The sequence below is a fragment of the Acinonyx jubatus genome, chromosome B2 (genome assembly GCF_027475565.1).
Source record: "Acinonyx jubatus isolate Ajub_Pintada_27869175 chromosome B2, VMU_Ajub_asm_v1.0, whole genome shotgun sequence".
In the NCBI taxonomy this organism is placed as follows: Eukaryota; Metazoa; Chordata; class Mammalia; order Carnivora; family Felidae; genus Acinonyx; species Acinonyx jubatus.
Window position 1 is genome coordinate 51,730,780 of NC_069385.1, and position 25,293 is coordinate 51,756,072.

Sequence of the window (25,293 nt, forward strand, 5' to 3'; positions counted from 1 at the left end):
TTTAAGGTGGGGGGCAGAGAGAGAGAAAGAGAGAGAATCCCAGGCAAGCTCCATGCTCTTAGTGCAGAGGCTGACATGGGGCTTGATCTCATGAACTGCATGATCATGACCCAAGCTGAAACCAAGAGTCAGATGCTTAACTGACTAAGGCACCCAGGGATCCCTAAACCATATATTTTAGAAGTATAAGTGTGGGTTAGGTGTGAACCCAGATAGCATCAGAGTGCACTGAGATAAAAATGAAGTTTATTATGGCCATTTAGGATAGAATTACTACTTTATTTGCTTAATTAATCAAAGGCTAGTTTCAATTTCCAGACTTCCTAAATTCCTTATTAGAAATTTTCTTAGTTTTAAAAATATTTTTTTCAATGTGGAATACATGTCATTTACCCAATGTATTTGAAACCCAATTCAAACATGTTCTGTTGCTTTCATTTTTGCATTCAACAAAACTTGATGGGATTCTCTCTACTTTGTGCCAGGTTCAGTGCTAGGTGGTTTTATAAATATTCATCTGGGGGCAAAAAAAAGCAACATCTCTGTTACATAGTGATAGAAGTCTGCCACAGCAAATTTAGAATAGAATAGGGATTTCATTTGATATTTGCTCCTAAAAGATGAATAGTGAAGGAGTCCTTAGAACTGGTGTCTCCATGGCATAATGAGAATACTTGTTAGTGCTCTGCCTTGCTGTTTGAGGCTCTGTATTTCTCAGTTCTCTTTCCAACAAGCATACTTCATTAGGAGCACCTTCTGGGACTTTCCAGAGCAGGTTAGGTTTGCTGTATATGCATATTCTGCCCATTCATGATGATGGCATAGGGAATATCCTTAAGGTGAAGGCTACAACATATGGCAATTATGATACTCTCTTTATCAGGGAAAAGCTCACTCGTCCTTAATTTGGGTCCTATCCTATCCACCTGCCTCATTTACAATGCAGTTTTATCTTGAGTCTCAGCTCCCCACCCCCAGTACCCTCACCCCCACCAAAGAGATTATTTCTGGAAAAATAGATTTAGCCTTTGGGGTGGATGGTTTTAAAAAAAATTTTTTTTAACGTTTATTTATATTTGAGACAGAGAGAGAGAGACAGAGTGTGAATGGGGGGAGGGGCAGAGAGAGAGGGAGACACAGAATTTGAGGCAGGCTCCAGGCTCTTGAGCTGTCAGCACAGAGCCTGACGCAGGGCTTGAACTCATGAACAAGGAGATCATGGCCTGAGCTGAAGTTGGATGCTTAACTGACTGAGCCACCCTGGTGTCCCTGGGGTGGATAGTTTTGAATGTCCTACTTAGGAGTTTTCACTTTGAAGCCATTTAAGATTTTGGAATGGGAGAGTTAACATCATCAGACTTTTTATTTTAGGAAGATATTCTGATGTCAATACATAGGATGTATTAGAAGAAGAGGTAGGAGATAAGTCATCCCTCATTAATTCAGCCAACATTTGTTGAACACCTACCATGTGTCTGGCTTGTACAAGACAATGAAAATGTAGAGATGGAAGGCATAGTCATTGCACTCCAGAACCTTACAATCTATTAAGAGAGATAGATAATTAAACTACATCATAATTTTATTTAATTAGTGGTATGTTAACAGAAATATACAGTACGGATGGAAACAGAAGAGACACCCACTTCTGACTAGGAGTTTCAGAGAAGGCTTCTTAAGCAGGGATAAATTACTCCTTTGAAAAAGCAAGTAGGCATTAATCAGACAAAGAGGATGGGGAAGATCTTTCTGGGCAGAGACAGGAGCACATGTGTAAATATTAGTTAAAGGTTTCTTTTAATTATTAAGGTGCGAATTCATGAGTGATACTTAAGGGGCAGAGTGTGTAGCACTTGTCCAGCGGCTGAGCCCTGACTGATTGTAAGTTATGAGCCTGCCTTGGTGATTAGGAAATATTAGTGTAATTGCAAGGATAGTGGACACACTAAGAGGTTGAGGTGGGCAAGCTATGTTCAGTCTTGGATCTGTGGATTTGAAGGTACAATGGGATTTTCTTGTGGATGTATATATGCATAGTTGGAATTTGATGTCAGAGTTTAGTTAGGAGTGAGATTAGAGCTAGAGATTGAGATTCGGGATTCTCTATAAAAGTAGTAGTTAAACCTCAGACACGTGTAAGATGTCAAGAGAGACTGCGGAATAGAAAAGGAAAAGAGAACTAGAGATAGAATTACGGGGAATAAAACAATACTTTTTTTAAAAAAAAGCAAGGGTCTAAATAAGGAGTTTTGATTTTATTTTTTTATTTTGAGAGAGAAAGAGCGCATGGAAGGGGCAGAGAGAGGGAGAGAGAGAATCACAAGCAGGCTTCCCACCATCAGCACGGAGCCTGGCGCGGGGCTTGAAACCCACAAACCATGAGATCATGACCTGAGCCAAAGTTGGACTCCTAAGCAAGACTGAGCCACCCAGGTGCCTCCTAAATAAGGAGTTTTAAATTAGTTTTCTTCCTTCCTCATTTTATTTCTAGGAGATAAAAAGGATAGATGAGAAGGAAATAAACATTTGTTAGGAGTTTTAACTACTGAAACCCCAAGGCACTAAAACAATGTCCAGAGTGAAAGACAAATTTAGTTTCAATAATTGTGAATGTAGGGAAGATTTTCAGCCAAGAGCATTGAAACATGAAAAGATTTTCTGATTACCCCCTCAAAGAATCAGAAAGCTCTTGAGAATTCTAGTTCTTTAGGTTTTACTTTGTAAACTCTTCATTTTGATTTCCATCTGTTTCATTTTTCATATTTAAACCTTATATATTCAGAGTGCCAGTGATTTATAAGAAATATGTGGTTTTCTCCTATGGACTATGTTACATGAAAGATTAAACACACATACTTTATTTACTTATTTATTTAAATTTTTTTAAAGTTTATTTATTTTAAGAGAGAGAGCACAAGCAGGGGAGGGGCAGAGAGAGGGAGGAAGAAAAAGGATCATAAGAAGGCTCCGCTCAGTCAGCGCAGAGCCTAACAAGGGGCTCAAACCCATGAACTGTGAGCCAAAATCAAGAGTTGGGCGCTGAACCGACTGAGCCACCCAGGCACCCCCAAACACTCATACTTTAAAAAGAACATATATGTTATCATAATTGAGGAGATATTTATTTATTTATTACAGACCTCACTTGGTTTCAAAAATCGCTCTGTCGTTAAGTACCTTGTGCTTGAGGTCAGAGAGAAAAGGAAACCAGATTGTTGTAGATTGGAAAGGAAAGTAACTTTCCCATAGCCGTAGTATTATAATAGATTCTACCCAGGGAGAGTTTCAGAAATTTGGTAAGGAAATGCTATAGCATTCCCCATCTCATTACATCTCCCTCTAACAGGTGTCTCTGTCTGGAGTGGTCAGTCCCTTCCACTTATATGTAATGACAATAACAGTTACTGTTCATCAAGAACTTCTAGTATTCCAGGCTTTCTGCATATATTATGTCATGTAGTCCTCATCACATTCTTGTTAATAAGAGTTAATTAATAAGAGTAATAACTATAATTTATCAAGTTCTTAATATGTCCTATGCATTATGTTACATAATGTGCTCGTATTTCATTTAATTCTTACAGAAACTGTGTTTATGTTTCACTGTAGATATTTATCATTCCATGAGGCCCAGAAGGATTTTTAAATCAACTTGCTCTGTGTCATATAGTTAATCAGTCAGGACTCAAATTCAGATCTCAGAATTCTAAAACCTGTACTTTTTGCTTTGTGCCTGCTGCCTCACTGTCACTTCCTCTTTGTGGAAGTGGATCATTGACCTCCCTGAAGCTTATGACTGGTACCTAAGTAGTGTCCCTAAGGTAAAATAAAGCAAGAAAATGTAGGGCCACCTTTAACCAGAGCTGGGTTACTGTTTTATAGACCCCTTTTCAGAGTATGAGTGCCACCTGCTGGAAGGTTATAATGTATCTCTGTGTTTTGCAAAGACCAGCTTCCAGAAGGGCTGCTGTCACAGATGTGCAAGTGTCAGATTTCAAAATGCTAATTCTTAGATTTCAGTTTAGGAATATTGGGGCATTTTGGAGTTAGGTGAATCCCGTTTGCCATAAAATAAACAGTTTCATTTGTCTTTGTGTGTGTGTGTGTGTGTGTGTGTGTGTGTGAGAGAGAGAGAGAGAGAGAGAGAGAGAGAGAGAGAGACACTTAAAAAAAATGGTATACTCATTGCTTCCTAAAGGAAAGCCATGTTCACTATGGGGAAAGATTGATAGTCAAATGAATCCTGCAGTTACTTTCAACAGATCAAATAAGAATAGAAAATTGAATTTACTTTGAGATAAGTGAGTTATTGAAGTATAAGAGGACCCTTTCCATTCAGATACCCTAAAAGAGGAATCTGGAACCGTGGGGGCATCAGAGACTTGGAGAACAGAAAGAGGGGATAAGAGGGGAAGAAAGATGTGTGGATAAAAATAAAAACTGGGTTCTGTAATTGTTAGTCTAGCCCAAGCCTCCTTGTAGTGAGTCAGGATCCTAAGTAGTACCTTAGAGATAAAAGTTTAGTATTATAACTTTGAATTATTATATGTTTAGAACAGTGAAAACTGGATACTCTTTACAATCACTTATATGCCCTTGAAGGAAGATCAGATAAAATCTTGGCATGTTTACTGCACATTCTTCATTAGCTCCTTTGAGATCATTTTAGTTTTCTGCATATCTGTCACAGGAGATGTTATCAATTAGTGTGGGATTGTAACAGGAAAATCGTATTATACTTAACTGTTGTTTAGTTATGATTAAAGCATATCTGTAGTTCCATAATGTCATGTTGAACAAATATTTGTGTGACAAAAGGTTCAAGTCCATTGGTAAAATCTGATATTTCCAAGAATTAAGGTAGTAAAAGCATGACCATCTCCTTCTTTCTTTGTGTCCCTTTTCAGATCAACCACATAAGAAGCTGTGATAGTTTGATAGTCATCTTATCTTAGCAAGTAGATTTCTGGAGAGAAAGAACTGCCTTTTGCGGGTGTGTGTGTGTGTGTGTGTGCGCGCGTGCATGTGTGTGAGTTTTTAAATCCCAAGAGTAATGTTCATTATAGAAAACCTGTAAAATAGAAGGATAGAAAGAACTAAAAGTCACACATAATCCCACCATCCAGACATAACTATATTAATGTTTTGATCTATTTCCTATTTTATAAACATTTAATATTTTGCAGCCTTTTTTAAAAATATTTAAAAAATTTTTTTTAACATTTATTTATTTTTGAGAGAGCATGAGCGGGGGAGGGGCGGAGCAAGAGAAGGATACACAGAATCTGAAGCAGGCCGCAGGCTCTGAGCAAGCTGTCAGCACAGAGCCTGATGTGGGGCTCGAATCCACAAACTGTGAGATCATGACCTGAGTTGAAGTCGGATGCTCAACCGACTGAGCCACCCAGGCGCTCCTATTTAGCAGCCCTTTTATGTTACATCACGGTATTATTGTATAAGTGTTTTCTCATGTATTTAAAAACTCGAGGCATATGCCTATGAGTCAACAATATGTGGATATCCACATAGTTTACTTATCAGTCTTCTTATTATTGGACATTTATATTTACTGTTTTTGTTCATTTGTTTCTTCAGTAAATAGTGGTTGAGAAATTTCCTTCTTTTCATTTGTTTGCTTCCGTAAATAAGGGTAGAGAATACACTCTTGAGTGGCAATTATTTCGGGTCCAGCATTTGGTTAGTAAAGTCACCTTGAGGGTAACCAGTGATTGGATAAATCTTTCCTTTAGTTCCTCGTGTGTGTCCCCCTGTGTCCCTTTTTCCTGTGTACATTTTCTTTAGAATTTTGTAGTGCTTCCCTTTCAGGAAACACCCTCATCATATCCTTTGGCTTTTCAGGTTCTATGCAGGTTAAATATTTCACCCTGAGCTATTAAGAGCCTTGTTTCTGCTCTTTACAGTAAGGCCCCACACTTGTACTTCTGGTAGTGTGGGCGCTGGTGGAGATAACCATTCCTTTTTAAGCCTAAAATAAATGTAGCTTGAGGAAAGTGAGTATCCTTAGAAAAACTATTTGTAGACACAGTCTGTTCAGTTTATTAAAAACAGAATCATTCAAAACACCTTTTGAAACGATAGCAAAGTCTTACAATACTCCAAGCTCTTTACTGGTTTATTTTGTAAAAACTAGGTAAGTTCAGCAGATTTAATTCTTCTGACATTTGACATTTCTTGAGTGCTTACTGTGTGCCAGGCACCATTTTAAGCACTGGGGGTATAAAACCAACAAAAACTTTGCCTTCAGGGAGCTTATATGTTAATGGAGAGAGACAGATGATAAACAAGATAAAATAAATAAACAGTAGCTAGGTCCACAATTTCTTTCTTTTTTTTTTTAACGTTTTTTTTTTTTTATTTATTTTTGAGTCAGGGGGAGACAGAGCATGAACAGGGGAGGGTCAGAGAGAGGGAGACACTGAATCTGAAACAGGCTCCAGGCTCTGAGCTGTCAGCACAGAGCCCGACGCGGGGCTTGAACTCATGGACCGAGAGATCGTGACCTGAGCCGAAGCCGGCCGCTTAACCGACTGAGCCACCCAGGCGCCCCTCACAATTTCTTAAATAAAGCCTCAGGAACAGATGTATTTTAGATTCAAAAATTTTAAAAAGGTTTTTGAAAGATCATATGGTATATATATTATGTTATCTAACCCCCAGGGAAGCAGTAATCAAACCTATTAATATTCTTTAGTATAGAAGTATGAACATTCACACTTGGATGAATAAAGACTGTAACAGCTTCACGTGAATGCAAGTGAGATATTTCTGCAAAATGAGTATTAAAGGATACTTTTCAAAAAAAAAGGTTAAATTATGATGTGATACACATATAAGATGAACACATCTTCAAGGTTTTATTTAACTTGTTAAATGAAGGAACCAAGTAGATGGTATAGCCCATTCAAAGGAGAGTCCCTAGGGCGCCTGGGTGGCTCAGTCGGTTAAGTGTCTGACTTCAGCTCAGGTCATGATCTTGCAGTCTGTGAGTTCGAGCCCCGTGTCCAGCTCTGTGTTGACAACTCAGAGCCTGGAGCCTGCTTCAGATTCTGTGTCTCCCTCTCTCTCTCTCTCTCTCTCTCTCTCTCTCTCTCTCTGCCCCTCCCCTGCTCATGCTCTGTCTGTCTGTCTCTCTCTCAAAAATAAATAAACGTTAAAATATATATATTAAAAGGAGACTCCCTAGAACAGGCATATTTATAGATCAGGAAGGTTAAAATGATGTGCAAGTGAGGCAAAACTGGCCCCTTCCATAATGAGAGAGGGAAGTCAATGAACCTCTACTGGACAGGACAATTTGCATGTGTATAGACAAGAATTATTCTGCATTATTATCAGTTAGCTATAACGTACAGAGTTGTAAAACAGCTTCCATAGAATCAGAATCTGATAACCTGAAAGGATGTGCCCTTGACAGTGGATTTATTTTACCATTGAAGTTAAATTTGTTTTTCCTACATGAGTTCCTAGAAAGTTTGTTTCTTGTCCTTCCTTCCTTTTTTATTTTTATTTATTTATTTTTTACATTTATTCATTTTTGAGAGACAGAGAGAGACAGAGCAGAAGCAGGGGAGGGGCAGAGAGAGAGGGAGACACAGAATCTGAAGCAGGCTCCTGAGCTGTCAGCACAGAGCCCAACGCGGGGCTTGAACTCACAAACTGCGAGATCATGACCTGAGCCAAAGTCAGACACTTAACCGACTGAACTACCCAGGCGCCCCCCTTCCTTCCTTTTTTAATGTTTATTTATTTATTTTGAGAGAGAGAGAGTGAGCAGGGGAGGGGCAGAGAGAGACGGAGAGAGAATCCCAACCAGGCTCTGCACTTTGAGCACAGAGCCTGATGCAGGGCTCAGTCTCACAAACTGTGGCATCATGACCTCAGCCGAAATCAAGTGTCAGATCCTTAACCGACTGAGCCACCCAGGTGCCCCAAGCTTTAGGTTTTCCAAGCTCTTTAGAATTATAGATAAGGGATGTAGAGCTGTAATATGTTTGGTAGTGATAGTACTTTGTAGAAAAAAAAAAATAAAGGTGGCGAGGGAGGTTATAATTTCAAATAGAAGGCCTGGGAAAGACTCACTGGGGAGGTATATTGCAAATAGAGCTAAAGTCTGAAGTTGTTTACCTGAGTAACTGGAACGATGAAGTTGCTATCAACTGAGCCTGGGGAAGAGCAGTTGAGGTAGAGGGCAGGGTACGTAGAAATCATTACCCTAGTTTTGGCTCGTAGACATTCAAGTAGAGATGTTGATACACATTGCTGGAGTTCAGGGAAAAGGTGTGAGCTAGAGATAAACATCTGGGAGTTCAGGCACATAGGTGACATTTGAAGCCCTCAAGCTAGAGGAGATCACTAAAAACAGGGCTCCTTCTATGTTTCGGGCTGTGTTTAGTCCCTGGAGATATAGGTATAATTTAAAAATTGTCCTCAAGGTTTAAGGAGGGAGGCAGTTGTAAACTGTTAAAGCAATATAAAAATATATGAATATAAATACACATAAAGTGCAGATGATCCCGTGAGGCCAAATCTGAGAGTCATCTTAAACTCACCCTCAAACTTGCTTGTTCAGTGGTCTGACCTTGAGACACACACAGAAGAAAGCCAGACTGTGGTACCTTTAGTGTCAGCTGGCTTCTCCATTAACCCCCTGTGCCCTTCAAGTTTCCAGTGATATTAAAGAACCTTACTGGTGACACTTCTGCATGGATTGCAAGGTTCCTCAGTATTTGGCCTTTGCCTTCTCTCTTGTTTTACTTCCTTAGACCTGTCCCTCGGGTTGGAGATGATCAGTATTGTATCTTTGAAACACCACTTTGGCTGTCGATTGAAGGACGAATTTGAAGAAAGAACAGAATAGGCCTAAGTAACATTAGCTTGCTATTTCTTTGCGTCATCTGCTTTCACATTGATGTTAGTGACTTATAGAGACCTGTAGGGTAGGAAACACTCTGCAGATCTGCAGAAATACAAAGTATATATTGCTGTGCTAGAAAATGCAAATTTGGGGATTAGGAAAAAATTTCTACTAAATGCATGCAGTTGAAAACTCTACATTTTTCTCTCCTGTAGGTCATATTAAAAGGAAACCTGTACGGTGGTTTCTCAAAAAATTAAACATAGAATTATCATAGGATCCACCAGTTTTACTCCTGGATATATAAAAGAAAATAAGAGATATTTGTACATCAGTGTTCAAGGCAGCATTATTCATTCATAATAACCAAAAGGTGGAATCAACCCAGATATCCATGGAATGGTGGAAGGGATGAATAGATAAATAAATGTGGTATGTACATACAATGGAATATTATTTAGCCTTTGAAAGGAAAGAAATTCTGACATATGCTATAACATGGATGAGCCTTGGAGACATGTTAAAGAAGCCAGACACAGAAAGACAAATGTTATATGATTCCACTTACATGAGGTACCTAGAATAGTCAAATCATAGAGGTAGAAAGTAGAGTTTCTCAGGGGCCATATTGTTTAATGGTACTGAGTTTCAGTTTGAGATGCTAAAAAAGTTTTGAAGAAAGGATAGTGGCGATTGTTGCACAACAGTGTGAATATACTTAATGCCATTGAACTGTACAGTGAAAAATGGTTAAAATGATAAGTTTTGTGTTATGTATATTTTACCACAATAAAAAAAAGAACCTAGAAAGCGAAAGACCTAGAAATACATTGCTGCTGTAAGAAAGATAAAGAAAGATTTCTACATACTAACATTGATGGATTGAGGGATCAATTGAGCGATTTCTGATATTGAGGGATTTCTAAGATAGATTATGCTAAGAAAAAGTTAAGTGCTATCTTTTGAGTAAATAAGGACAGATTAAAAATATGTATTCCATTTGCTTTATTTCCATAAAGAAACACTGGAAGGATTAATTAATAAAAGTTGTTAATTCCAGCAGGCAACAGGGACTAGGGTCACTAGGGGCAGGAGTGGTAATGAGGTATCTTTTAAGTACTTTTGATTTTTGGATTGTATTACCTATTCAAAATAATGTTGAAATATGGGAGTTAAAGTGGCTTCATTGTAGAGGGATCACCAATTTGTAGTCACAGAAAACATAATTTTTTAGAGATATTGATTAAATATTGCTACATGTGACATCCCCTCCCCCATACAAGTCAGAGCCTAGTTTAGATGCAGAAGTGAGTCTCACTTTCCCTTCCACTGCAGGCAACAAAGACAACGTATTTTGGGTAGAGACATAATAAAGCCAAACTTTCTAAGTTCATCAGTATTGAGAGAAAGAGAGGGTAACAAGGCATTGCACCTGCAGTGAGGCTTCTTACCAGTGTCCAAGCGCTTGAAGGTTGACCATGGCAAGTGGGGTCATTAAATGTATTAACTCACTGAGTCTGGGAGCCTAAAATAGTCAAAAGCAGGAAACTGGATATAGCTCTGCATCCCTCCAAAATGCCACTTTCTCTGATTCAGTCATTAATTAGGAGCCTGTTTTGTCTAATATTTGCATCTGAAGCAAGAAGCAGGGTTGTTTAACATTTCTGAGGCAGAGGGAACAGATAGCAGCTGATAGCTGAGCACCCATTTAATCGCCCTCCTCTCTCTCTCCCCACCAAGGGAGTAGGACTATTATATCTTCCCCGGATATTTCCTTCCAGCTCCTTCTTCTGCCTAGATCCGATAGGAAATACGGATAGAATCCTGAGGCAGACTGTGAAAAGTAGACGGCTGTCTAGGCAGCTCAGCCCATCCTAACTCTGTTTCAGGGCATGTGGTTTGAGGGAGAACCCAGGGAGTCATATCTGGGAACCACGCCCAAATTAGAGCTGGTAGAGCACCTTCCAGGAAGGTGGTCAAAGTGCAGGTGAAGAGAAAGAGCTGAAGTACAGAGCCAAAATAAGAGAACTGAAGAACTGGGAAACCTGACGTCAAAAGTAGTGAAGAATTAGGCAGCTGGGAAGTAATCTATAGAAGTTCCAGAGATGGAGTTCACACGATTTTTACAGAATTCCAGCACAGGCATGCAAGGTATACTTTACTCATTTAAAGTTATTAGAATGGGTAGGCAATTCATCTTTCTCTTGTCTCATTGATCTGTTTATATGTCTGTCTTGCCCAGTACACTGTAGGAATTGAAGACAAGGACTTCAGCCATAATGGAAAAAGCATGGACTTTGGAATTAGGCAGATCTATTTAAATCCGAACCTCTTCTCTTTCTAGGTGTTTGATATTAGTCAAGTTATTTTTATTACACTGGACTTCAGGTTCCATGTACATCATAGGGTAGTTGTAAGAATTAAATGAGAGAAAAACGTGTGTGTGTGTGTGTGTGTGTGTGTGTGTAATCTTCTTACAAAGTATTCAGTAGAAATGTTGCTCCCTCTCCCTTTTTGTATCTGCCACAGAGTTTTATATTTAAAAGACATTCAGGGGCACCTCGGTGGCTCAGTCAGTTGAGTGTCCAACTCTTGATTTCTGCTTGGGTCAGGATCCCAGGGTTGTGGGATCGAGCCCTGTGTCAGGCTCAGCACTGAGTATGGAGCCTGCTTAGAATTTTGTCTCTCCCTCTGCCCCTGCCCCCGCTCACATGCACACACTCTCTCTCTTTCTCTCAAATAAAATACAAAATAAATAAAAGACTGGGGCGCCTGGGTGGCTCAGTCCGTTAAGCGTCCGATTTTGGCTCAGGTCATGATCTCACTGTTCGTGAGTTCGAGCCCCACGTCGGGTTCTGAGCTGACAGCTCGGAGCCCGGAGCCTACTTTGGATTCTGTGTCTCCCTTTCTCTCTGCCCCTCCCCCATTCATGCTCTGTCTCTCTCTGTCTCTCAAAACTGAATAAAAGTTAAAAAAAATTAAAAAAATAAATAAAAGACATTCAAGATATCAAATTGAATATGTTTGTGTTAAATCTGAACCCTGGTTAAGGACAGCCTGTGGCAGGCATGTTTATAGGCTTTCATCTTGGACAGATAAAGTTATTGTTGCTAAATATTTTATCAGGCAACTGCCTGTTAAGTGCCAGGTGCTAAGTTTTCACTTGCTGATCCGGTCTGTCTTTTTATGATTTCCTTGTTTATCACGGTGCAGCTTCTACTCTGTGCGGGCTTATCCTTTCTCTATTTATAGGACCTCTTCTCCACACCAATTGTTTTTTTTTAATCAGTGGGTATGAGAGATTATCTTATACTCACTGCTTTCGTAAAAAAAACCTCAACCACATGCTCTAGTGTAGGGATTGTCAAATATCTTTCCTTCTTTTGTCAAATATTTATTGAGCACATACTGTGTTAGAGTAGATATAGATAGTATTAATATGTGGTTCCTGTCCCCCAACAGTAAAAAAGATAGGCACATTCCAAAATATATTTAATCATTTAGTGATAAGATATTACTTTTGTTTACCATTTTACATATTACTACTTAAAATGATCCCATTTTATTTTATTTATTTTAAAATGTTTATTTACTTATTTTGACAGAGAGATCATGAACATGAGCAGGGGAGGGGCAGAGAGAAAGGGAGAGAGAGAATCCCAAGTAGGGTCCACGCTGCGGGGCTTGATCTCACAACCTTGAGATCATGACTTGAGCTGAAATCAAGAGTCAGGTGCTCAAACTGAACCACCCAGGCGACCCAAAGTGATCCCACTTAGAAACATACACATACACACAGAAAAAGAATCGAAGGATATGCACCAAGGTGTTGACAAAACTTATCTCTGAGTAGGGGTATTTTTTTTTTTTAATGTTTATCTATTTGTTTTGAGAGAGAGAGCACACACAAGTAGGAAGGGGCAGAGAGAGGAGAGAGAATCTCAAGAAGGCTCTACACTGTCAGCACAAAGCCCGATGTGGGGCTTGAACCCAGGAACCGTGAGATCATGACCTGAGCCAAAATCAAGAGTCGGACAACCAGCTGAGCTTCCCAGGCGCCCCAGTAGGGTTTTTTTTTTTCCTTTTATTTTGCTTAAATTTTCAAAGATTTCACTTTCAACTTATAGAAAGTTCATCATTCCTCCCTCCTTGCTAGCAGGAGAGTGACCCCTCTTCTTTCTCTTGCATTCAGCTTTTGCGAGAATTGAAGCACCCTAATGTGATCGCATTGCAGAAGGTGTTCCTTTCTCACAGTGACAGGAAGGTGTGGCTGCTCTTTGATTATGCAGAACATGATTTGTGGGTAAGTTTAAATTCACTTTATTTTTAGGACTCTTTTCATCTAGGTATGGAGAAACAAATGTATGCACTGCATATTACTAATGCACGTAAAACAAAACTTGCTCTGTTGACCAGAGTTCAAAATAAATATAATAAATGCAAATGCAATATAAAAAAAATTAAAAAAAATAAATGCAAATGCAGATTTAAAAGAATTTGAGCAATGAACATTATCATGTTATTATACTGAGAAGATAGTATTTGTAATATTCAGAAATTTTACTTCAGAAAGTGTTAATGTGTATGAAACTGTGATTTTATGCAAGTAATTAATGGCAGTTTACTGATATGTGTAGTGAAAATGGCTTTCTTTTGTGGTACACACTGTAGTTCAAGTTTCACCAGTTATATACTTGTGAATAATTTCCCTAAGTTAAGGTCAATCTCTTGCAACATTTTGTCATTTAAAACCGACTCCACAAAATAGAGGTACATACATGGTTTTAGAAATATTAGCCCCAAATTCCAATTCTAAAGTTTTTAAGTTGGGAATCAAGATGCTTAAACATTTTATCCAAGGAGTTGCTAAAAGTAAAAAAAAAATCAAACTTGGCCGGAAGTTCAAATTTTGGGTAATTAAATTCTGACTTAACATAGTGCGGTTTGTCATCTACATAAAGTCACACATCTGTTTAGGAATAACTTTGACAGACTTCTCGGTCTTTAAGGAGCTTTCAGAGTTTATGCTATTACAGCATATTGATAACAGTGTCCAGTGAATTTTTCTCCATTCTTTTCATGGATATTCATAAAAATGATGTTTTCCCCATTTCTCCGGGTCCTTTGTGGGTTTGGATCCAAGAGTTACTTGATAATGTACGTACTTCACCTTGAACATCAGTGGTATGATGAAAGAACATGCAGTGCATTGGACTGATCGGGTCCTGTAGAACCATGTCGTTTGTAACATGATGGCCCTTAGCCATGTGTGCCTAGTGAGCACCTGAAGTGTAGCTGGTCTAAAGTGAGATGTACTGTAAATATAAAATACACACGGACTTTTGAAGACTTAGTATGAAAAAAAAAATCTCATTAATATTTTTTATTTTGATTCTATGTTGAAATGATAATATTTTGAATAAGCTGGGTTAATTAAAATATACTACATTAATTTTACCTGTTTCTTTTTTTTTTTTCTTTTGCTGTGGCTATAAAATGTTGAAAGTTATATATGTGTAGCTCCTATTATATATTTTCTGGATACTGCCCCTCCATATAAACCCTAATTTTCTATTATTTCCTTAAATAAAGTACATGTTATTAAACAGCTTATGAAAAAGCAAGAAAGCTCTGTTAATAGGTTAAAATTTTTCTATGCCATTTGGCCATTTTTAAGTTAGTGGAGCATTATTGACAGCTTTACCAGTGTTGTTCAATAGGGGTTTACATGACCTTTATTTTTTTTTTAATTTTTTTAATGTTTTTATTTATTTTTGAGACAGAGAGAGACAGAGCATAAGCAGGGGAGGGGCAGAGAGAGAGGGAGACACAGAATCTGAAGCAGGCTCCAGGCTCTGAGCTGTCAGCACAGAGCCTGATGTGGGGCTTGAACTCACGGGCTGTGAGATCATGACCTGAGCCAAAGTTGGTCGCTCAACCGACTGAGCCACCCAGGCGCCCCTACATGACCTTTAATACCCATCATGTTGTGTTTTGCACAGGGGTGAGGCAAAGATGGAGGTGGAGGTTTGGGGGACAGGTAGCATATCTTCCCTATCAAAATGATGTTATCATAACCTACAAAATAACATGTGGTCATAAAAATTTGAATATAGTGATCCAGTTGTATTTATTTCAATGAGGTTGAATTCCGCCTTTTTCTCTCCTTCCTCCTTTCTAGTGATTTCCTATTTAATATTAACTACTAGGAATATATCCTAATTTCATCCTATGCCAAAAGAAGGTGGACTTTTGCAATAATTCAAATGTACACATAGTCAGTGAGATTATACAAATTTACTAAGTGCTAACTTTTTATACAGTAGTAAAGATTTAAGGGCATGTAGCTGGCTCAGTTGGTAGAGCATGTAACTCTTGATCTCAGGGTCATGAGTTTGAGCCCCATGTGTGGCATGGAGTTTACTTAAAATAAAATATTTTAAAAAATATAGTAAAGAATTATAGAGTATTTTTTTCTTCTCTTTTAATCTTTCATTCTGTCAGTAGAGAATACAACTAATACTATTTTTTTTTTTAAATACTAGTACTGTTTTTATGCAGTCTGTTAAGTATCAGTGCTTTTTACCTTTTGGTTCTATTTAATGAAAATCTTACTGGTTTCAGTAAATCTAGTTATACCCACAATAACATTGTCTCACACTCACCCCCAGTATAGGTCCCTTATCATTCAAATTATTTTTCTTTGTGTCATTATTGGCCTTTAATGAGTAATTTTTAAATATAGAGAATTTATTGTAGACTTGATTGTGTTTTATTGATACAAATATTAGCAGAGACTATATGTTTTAATAGTATGTTTTATTTTTTTTAATTTTTAGCACATTATTAAGTTTCACCGTGCATCAAAAGCAAATAAAAAGCCCATGCAGTTGCCAAGATCTATGGTCAAATCATTACTTTACCAGATTCTTGATGGTATCCATTACCTCCATGCAAATTGGGTGCTTCACAGAGATCTGGTAAGTATGTTTCTTTTAAATTGATCAATATGGGTTTTTTTGACCTCTTTTTAAAAATACCTTTTCTTCTTGGTACAATTATTATGAACATTGATTATAGAAAATTTTGAAAATACATAAAACCAAAAAAGAAGGAAATAAAAATCACCCATAAGCCTACGCTTATACCCTTATTAACATTTGGTATATGTTCTTTCATTATATTTATGCATAGCTATAAAATGTCTGTGTGGTTTTCAATGCATAATTGGTATAATCTTAATGGAATAGTCACATGTAAAATAAGTACCTTTCAGTCCATTTTGTTCTTCACATTATTGCTCATTTTCAGTAAAAATATTAATAATTAAAGATTGAGTTCTTACTGTTTTTTTCCCTTAAGAGCTAAACGGAAATAATGACCCTGCATCCAGTAAATAAAATGTTGTCAGTATTATCAATAAAGGTTGTTATCAGTATTATGAACAAATCAAATGTTTGATTTTACCTTTTTTTCAGTACACATGTAACAAACATTTGTTAATGTCAGATTCTATGCCAGTTATCTTTGCATTGTTGTTAGTTTATGTTGATGAGATTTTTTTTTGTTTATTTGTAAGAAAATATGGGTACTGAATAGTTGTAATAATCATGAATTTAAAATTGGAAGTTTTGTTCCTAACTCTCCTTGAAAAAATGGTTTCAAGATCATTATTTCTTAGGCTTTTGGAGATTCTAGGGATATGGTAGGGATGAATCTAGGTCAACTCGGTTCTACTAATTGAGGAAAAGAATGAATACACAAGAAGATCTAGTTAGTACCTGTGGCTACATTGTCAGGCCTTGTCATCTGACTTGACCGTCTCTTGCTGTGGCATTGAAGATAAATTGGAGCCAAATGCCAGTGACCACAAAGATGGGTTTACCATTTCAACAGATGCATTTCACCTCATAATTTTGAACTGTAAAGTTCTCAAAGACTTCCACCTATCCACTTTACTATTAACCATGAATCAGCACATTTTTCTGTGGTTACATGAGGTTGTTCTAGCTCAAACCCTCTCCTTCATTGTTTATGTAATTAACATAAGCTATGTGAGTTATTTTTGAGGTCATGATCACGTTTGAATCATCGATCAAAATCTTTTATTGAAGACTGACTAATTTCAACTCTTCTCTTTTTTCACAACACTGTGTATTTTATTCTCAATAGCATAGATTCACAGATTTTATTTCTGATGTTGTCGCCTGAGTGTCCACAGGACTAAAACTCAGGATGACTAGGACCTGGTTTTCTCTTTGTTGGCTTGCTGCTGCTTTAATGTCTATATTAGTTATGGCATCACCCTTTTCTCAGCCTAGAAGGTTCTTTTACCCCTTGCAAACCCTTGCACTGTACATCTAGGCCTTGCCTGGTCTTGTCAGTTTCATCTCTAAACTCTCTCTTCCATCTGTCTATTTCCATCTCTAGTGCCTCATTCCTAGTTCAGGCCTTTATTATCTCTTTCTTGCGGTATGGTACTAGCCTCTTAACTTGTCTCCTTGCAAACAATCTCTTTCTCTTTCCCTTCCATCCACTGTAGACCTTCTGGATAATTACACAGCTCCTGATCAAGAACTTTGAAATAGTTCCTCATTGCTTACAGACTAAAGCTCTAGTTCCTTATTGGGCTTTCAAGGTCATAGCAGATATAGCTCCAACTGTCTTTAGAATTTTTCTTTATCCCAATCCTGTAATCTTTCACTTACACTATACCATTAAACTATTGATTGTCCCCTGTGTCATCCTGAGATTTCCTGCCTCAATGACCTTTATTACCCCATCTGTACATATTCAAATACTACCTGTCTGTGAGGACTTGCACAAATGTTAAAACTTATCCTCATATCCATTCCTACTTGGAAATAAGATCTCCTTTTTTTTTTTTTTTTAATGTTTATTTATTTTTGAGAACGAGAGAGACAGAGTGTGAATTGGGCAAGGGCAGAGAGAGAGAGGGAGGCACAGAATCCAAAGCAGCCTCCAAGCTCTGGACACAGAACCCGATGTGGGGCTTGAACTCACAAACTGTGAGATCATGACCTGAGGCGAAGTCGGACACTTAACCGACTGAGCCACCCAGGCGCCCCAATAATCTCTCCTTCTTGTTGGTTGCCGTTGTACTTCTTTACTTCTTTTACGGCACTTATCTGTTAGTATTATAGTGGCTGTCTTAGATCATCTTCTAGACCATACACTTCTTGAGAGAGCAGGGTCTACGAATCATTTTGGCACACTAGCAGTACTCGAGTACACAACAGGTACTGAGTAAATATTTCCTCAGTGAATTAATATGAGTAAGAATAGATTCTTATGGTATGCTTCTGGATCAAGTAACATATTTATATTTCAACACACTGTCCTCAATAAACATTTATTATTACCTTGTGTGTTTAAAGCAAGGATATATGGGGACAGTACACATACGATTGCATTAAAGACCTTCTCCGGAGTTTACTCTCAGAGAAGAAACACGACATACGCATAAACAGTTATGCTGTAAGATAGGTGAGAAAGATGGTGATCATAGCTACGTGATAGGCACAGATTAAATGCTACTCAAGCTTAGAAGAGGTTATGAGGAGGGGATGAGGGAAAGTTTCAAGAGAGCTGCCACTTGAGCTAGACGTTGAAGTAGGAATCTACCCTGTGAGAGCCTACTCAGTTCTTTTCGCTGATCATGAGTACTGATAGCTGGACCACATTGTCATGGTTTTGCCAAAGTATTTTCAGGAGTAGAAGATTTAAACTGTATGTTTACTTGAGATAGATTCTCTAGTAAGTATACAAATACAAAGCGTGTCACATATGAATGTGGTGTTGAAAGCATGATGGGGACATGCAAAAAATTATTTTTTGTGCAATAGAGTTGCAGTTTCAGTCGGTGAGTGGTTTTTCTTAATGCTTCGTTTCCCATTGACATAAGAAATTGGGCTTTACACTATTTGTTAGTCACAATTATTTCAGAGTATATACTGTCTCTGCAAGATCCAGAGTTAAAGGTGTTAGAGTAAATGTGAATTTGCAATGTAATAATACAACCCCCCAAAATTTAAAAAGTAAATAAAAAATCAGTGTTTTGGACTTTACAAAAGAAGCATTATATCATCAAAGAAGGTTGGGGTTTTTCTTTTTTTAAATTTTTTTTTTTGACGTTTATTTATTTTTGAGACAGAGAGAGACAGAGCATGAACGGGGGAGGGGCAGAGAGAGAGGGAGACACAGAATTGGAAACAGGCTCCAGGCTCTGAACCATCAGCCCAGAGCCCGATGCGGGGCTCGAACTCACGGACCGTGAGATCGTGACCTGAGCTGAAGTCGGACGCTTAACCGACTGAGCCACCCGGGCGCCCCAAGGTTGGGGTTTTTCATTGTGATTGATTATATATCTGTAATAGTAGTTAGCTATGTCATATGGGTCCTAAAATTTACCAGAAGTAGAGAATTTAAACAAAGTCACTAAAAATATTACTTACATTGAGGAATTGCTTTAAAAAGAAAGGAGAAGAGGAGCTAAATATATTTATCTTGGCTGAGACAATGAAGTAGAGACATAAGTCTATAAATATTTGGAACTTGTAAACACCAAGGGAAAAAAGATGTATTTTAATTTTATAGCAGGATATAGCTAAGAGTAAGAAGATGAAATATAGGATGACTCACTTTTATGAGATTACTGTTCGGGTAGGTTGGAAGGATGCCAAGATAAATAGTTGATCCTGTTTTCAAAATTATGAGCTCCTGGGGAGTAAGGATCATATCTTACTAATTTTTGTATTCCTAGTGTTGGCATATTGTTTGTGCTCATAAGTTACTTGAATTTCAGCAAGGCATCTGGCAATTGCACGTTATTCTTTAGCAAAGAGAAATAGTGGCTAAATGGTTGTATTGTTAAGTAGATTTACGGCTTCTTGGTTATGAGTTTTGCTACTGGATCAGTGGCATAAACTGAACTGTGCGTTAAACCATCTCTTCATCTCTTTATCATATCTCAGTACCTAAAACATGGTAAATGCTAGGTCTTTATCAAATGAAAGATCTGAGTAAATGCTCTAGGGCCCTGACCTGCTCTGACTTTTAAAAAATATTTGTGGTGGTTCCAAACCAAAACTCTAACTTTAGTTTTGAATGGTAATTATTGTTCATAATAGTGGGTGAATTTGTACTCTTTTGAAGTCTATGAGCACAGGTAACTATATCTTTTGCAAACATGGTACATGGAAATTTAGTTGAGGGAGAAAATAATTTTGTAGCCAGTAATCTTTTGGGTTTTGTTATTAGTTACCATCTACTGCACTTTTGGATTGTCAAAAAATCACTTCTGACACAGACCTAAAGACTTATTTATTCTATTAGAGGTTAATAGTAGTAGTAATAATAATAATAATAATAATAATAATAAACTTGCCAATTCTTAGAGTCAAATGTAATTCAGCTGGTTAAAGGAAATGATGTAATAGATATTCTAGCTATAGAGAAATGTGTAGTATATGACCCTGGATACTTTGTCATACTAACTAATGAAGAGCTATTTTAGTTTTGTTTTATTTTTTTCCTCATGATACCTGCTCGTTCAGGCAGAATACTTGATTTTTTTAAAAAATTATTTTAATGCTTATTTATTTTTCAGAGAGAGAGAACGTGCACGCAAGTGAGCATGTGTGGGGGAGGGGCAGAGAGAGAGAGAGAGAGGGAGACACAGGATCCGAAGCAGGCTCCAGGCTCTGAGCTGTCAGCACAGAGCCCTACGGGGGGGATGGAACTCGTGACTGCAAGATCATGACCTGAGCTGAAGTTGGACACTTAACCGACTGAGCCACCCAGACACCCCCAGAATACTTGATTTTTAACAGCATTCTGGGTTGTCTATGACATGTTGGCTATGTATGTTGTAAGTCTGTATTAGTTACCTATTGTCGTATGACAATTTGCCCCAAAACTCAGTGGCTTTCAAGACGTTTAAATATTTATCATCTCACAGGTTCTATGGGTCAGGAATCTAGGTGTGGCTTATCTGGATCCTGTTTTACAGTCTCCTTAAAAGACTGCAGTCACCTGGAGTCTTGACTGTGAAGCATCTGCTTCCTTATTCAGTCACGTGGTTGTTAGCAGGCTTCATTTCCTCCTGAGCTGATCAGTGGAAGGTGAAAGCTTTCCTTGGTTCTTTGCCACCTCAGCTTCTCCACAGACCATCTTACAACATGGCAGTTTTCTTCACCAGAGTGAGCAAACAAGATGGTGGAGAGTGTGCGTTAGCAAGATGGAAGTCGCAGTCTTCTGTTAGTGAATCATGGAAGTGACATCCCATCACCAGAGGTCACTTTTACAGCCCACACTCACAGGAAGTAATTACACAAGGGTGTGTTTACTGGGGGCGGGGATATTGGAAACCATGTCCAAAGCTGCCTACCACCAACTTTACGAGACTTTAAAATGGATCCTATTATTGTCCTATTTAGTAGAAATATAAAAGAAAAATACAAGTCCCTCCTTTCCATATTAAAAAGTTGCTTGAGTGGCAAGAGGATAGTTCTGGTTCTAAAGAGCTAAAAAAATATTATAATGTACCAATTATCCCTTCCCTTTTACAAACATTCTTTAGTGATTTATTTCCAGAATTTGGCATATGTTCCTTGCATTTCCTCTCCTCTCCTGTGCCCTCCATTCCTCCTGCACCCACTATTGAACCACAAGTTTAATCTTCTTAAATCTAGAGGGTGTGTTCAACGGAGATCCAGGATTTTTCACTTTGAACCTATCTAGAGATCCCATCTTTGTTAAACTGTCTGAGGCCTACGCTTATCACTGCTACTTTCTATTCTCTTTTTCTTGCATTTGTGTCAAACAGGGAAAAATGCAAAGAAAAATTTAAGTTTCCCATGGTCACTAGTGCTGCCGAGTTGTAACAGGTAGCTGACGAGAAATGTTATAGTTCTTCAGCTAAGAGAGAGCATTTGAAGACTCTTTAGGAATGTCATGTATGAAAGTCCAATGTACAAAACTCACAGATGGCCTCTTTTCTACTCAGCTGGGGAAGAAGTACTGTACTGTTAATCTTTGTGAAAGTTTGATTAAAATAAGTGCTTGGCGGTTGGAGAATGGTCTAGAAATATCTGTGTGCAGCTCTTCATACCTTGTCCGACAGGGAGATACATTAAGTCTTTAATTTTGTGTATACTAAAGAGGGCCTGACAAGGTGAATGTGCCACACTGCAAAGACACCCTTAAAATCTGACTGGAGCCATCATGCTGGCATTTTGAAGAATTTTAGTACTGTTTTAGAGTTTAGCCTCGCTTAGTTCTTACGAAATGGGAGCTTGGAGATCTTAAACTTAAAAAACGTATATACATTTCTGGGAAAGCTAATCTTGATCCGTAAGCCTCAGTTTCCTCATTTATAAAATTGGAATAATGATAGGGACTTTGTACAATTGTTCATCTCCTAGTCTTAGCTCCAGAGTTCCTGAATTCCTCCTAATTTCCATTCTGTAGAAGCTTCTGTGCATTATTCTGGATCCCACCAGCAATCCAGAGATGCCCATTCTTTCAACTGCCTTTCCCAGGATTCCTTTATTTTTTTAATTTTAGTTTGAAAAAATTTTCAAATGTTTATTTTTGAGAGAGAGAGAGAAACAGAGTCGGGGAGGGGCAGAGAGAGAGAAGGAGACACAGAAGCTGAAGCAGGCTCCATGCTGTTAGCACAGAGCCTGATGCCTGGCTCAGACTCACGAACTGTGAGATCATGACCTGAGCCGAGGTCGGATGCTCAACTGACTGAGCCACCCAGGTGTCCCGCTCTCCTCCCCCGCCCCCCGCCCCGCCACCACAGTTCCTTTAGCCTACAACTCTAGCCCTTTCTTCTTTACAAAGTGGAGCCCTATCTGTGTATTATTTTTTATTTGATTTATTAAATTAACATGCTAATTAAAGAATTATGGCAGAAAGTGGTATTTATTTTAATATGACTTAATCATTATAATTTCTTTTAGAATTCAGAGCTAACAACGAAAAAGGAAAATATGGCTTGGTTATTTTCTAACTTGCAATTTCAGGTGACTTTGGACAATTATAGATCTTGTCATGCTGAAGAATTACACTGGGGTTGCTGCTGGTGACCTTTGGTTCCTTACTAGTTCCTTAGAGCTGGGCCCTTGAGAGTCTCTGGCCCAGCAGTTCATGTCTCCAGCCTGAAGGCCTTTGGTGGTAGTGATGTCATCCCTGTGCAGGGACTCCTGTTCTGCCAGTACACAGGGCCTTGTGACGATCAGGTGAGATAGTGTTTCTCAAGGTGCTCTAGATACTGTGACATATACCTGTGTCACAGGTGGGCTGTGATTTTTTTGGCATGACCGGTTTTCCGCCATCCACACCCACAGCCCAGTCATGGGAGTGTTCTGCAGAATACACATCTGTCCATTTGAGATGAAGTGTAATGTCCCATCTGTTCCATAGACAGGTGATACACACTAAGAATTACACTTTCTAAGAGGGCCAGCTTCAAAGGGGATGAGGCCTCTTAAGGTTCAGCTCAGGGACAGGGCTCTTTTGATGATCCCTGTCAGACAAACACAGTACCGTAGCCTGTACTGACAAACCCACGTATCTAGAAGGTGGTTTGCCAAACTAACTTCAAAGTCGCTAAGAGGTGATAGTCCAGATACATTCCACAGTGGCAGGAATAGCAGGAGCTGGTTAAGAATCAAGGGCTACAGACAGGACCCCCAGCACTTTGAGGCCTATGTTTAAAACTGAAGAACCATTTCAGGCATACTATTTTATTAAATTACTATTATTGAGGTAGAATTTGCATATAACAAGATGTACCCATTTTAGTTACAAATGGATCAGTTTGGACAAATGTATATACCAGGGTGATCACTACCACAGGCATCCTGTGTGACTGGCACGGTAGGATGATTCAGGATCTCTTATTGAAAGTGATGGTGTCTTCATCAGGAAGGGATCTTATATGCATGAACTGATTATTTCTTTGGGAGATTGCATATGGTGATCATCTAAGTAGAAGCCTTCTGGAGGTGAGGGCCATAAATCAATTAAGTGTTGTGCATTTTCCAGGTCCACTTTTGTTCTCATAACCCTGGCCTGCAGTGCATTTCTTAGAGACTTGAGTTCTAATCCTGGGTCTGCCACTGTCCAGGGACAGTGAGCTTGGTTAAGGTTGTAGGTCTTTCCCCTTGGTGTCTTCATGAGTGACGCAAGAGGGCTCAGTTTCATAATTTCTACCTCTGACATCCTTTTTTTTTGGGCAAAAGTTCTCACATATTTATTACTGAACCAACCTACTGGTGCAAAAGCATAGTAACAGAGAACGATCATTTTCCTGGATAAAACATGTCTATTGTTCAGGTAGGTGTGATGTTTACAGAGTGAGAGGATGTGAGCACATGACCTTCATGCAGCAGAAACACAGGTGCAATCCCATATAGACCCAGGTTGGTTCTTCTCTCATGTCTCCTTTTGGAGCCGCACCTGATTTTCTCACCAGTTTTCACCTGCAGGCACTGGGGAATGGGACAATTCTGCTTTTGATTCTGAAAGTCTCGTGAGAAGACTCAGCCAGGAAAAGTCATCCGCACCCATCACCGTGGTGGAGAAAAGGAGAAAGGAGCTCTACCTCTGACATTCTTAATTTGTCATGATAATAAGACTGAATTATTTGATTTGAATATGAATGTCACAAATGTAAATCGAAAACTACTTTCTACCAGCATTGCTTCTCTGAGGACAGATTGTACTCATTAATGAGTAAGATAGAATCTGAATGTCTGTGCAGCACTCGTGCTGGCATTGCCATCAGTGTGGGATTTATCTTGATTATACTCTTAGTGACCTTGCAGTTAGTTAGGTAAATAGCCTTCTAGATACCTGTGTTTGTCTTGCATTAAGCTTTTTATAATGGCTGCTTTTTATTGGTTCTTGTTCGAGAAAAGAAAACCTTATCTCTGCTGTTCAGGCCTATAACCACTCCTAAAAGGCTGGAACAAAGAAGTGTATTGTTAACTGTTGTTTGGTGCTGGGGTGGCAGGCATTGTTTATTATGAACACCCAGGTTTGATTAACATAGATTATTCAGATTGACCTACTACAGATCCCCCTAGACCATTTTAAGGTAACATGAAATGAATCATAGCATTTAATATTATAGTCTACTCCTGAGTTACAGATAGCTTGCACTTAGTTGTAGATACGTAATTTTGAACTGAGAAAGGCATTTTTGCTTAGAAACAGTTACGTTCTCTGAATACAAAGGCGTGTTCAACCCACAATATAGCTATAAAGTGTGACACTTATAGAACTCTGAAACCTAGTTGTCATTTTAACTACATTATTATTTATAACAGGATTTCTGTGAAGGAAGTGCTGGTTTACAGAGTTAAGAATATTTGCTGTACAAACAC

General features: G+C 38.5%; 1 protein-coding gene across 10 annotated transcripts in view; it reads left to right on the forward strand.

Annotated features, from left to right (window-relative positions):
* The window catches only part of CDK19 (cyclin dependent kinase 19), a 189,520-nt gene that overhangs the window by 116,049 nt on the left and 48,178 nt on the right, over nt 1-25,293 (forward strand). For all 10 annotated transcript variants that reach the window (XM_053222371.1, XM_027057090.2, XM_027057092.2 and 7 more), the window contains 2 exons: nt 13,068-13,178; nt 15,715-15,855. In XM_053222371.1, the coding sequence (XP_053078346.1) occupies nt 13,068-13,178; nt 15,715-15,855 (252 nt within the window). The remainder of the gene's footprint in view (nt 1-13,067; nt 13,179-15,714; nt 15,856-25,293) is intronic.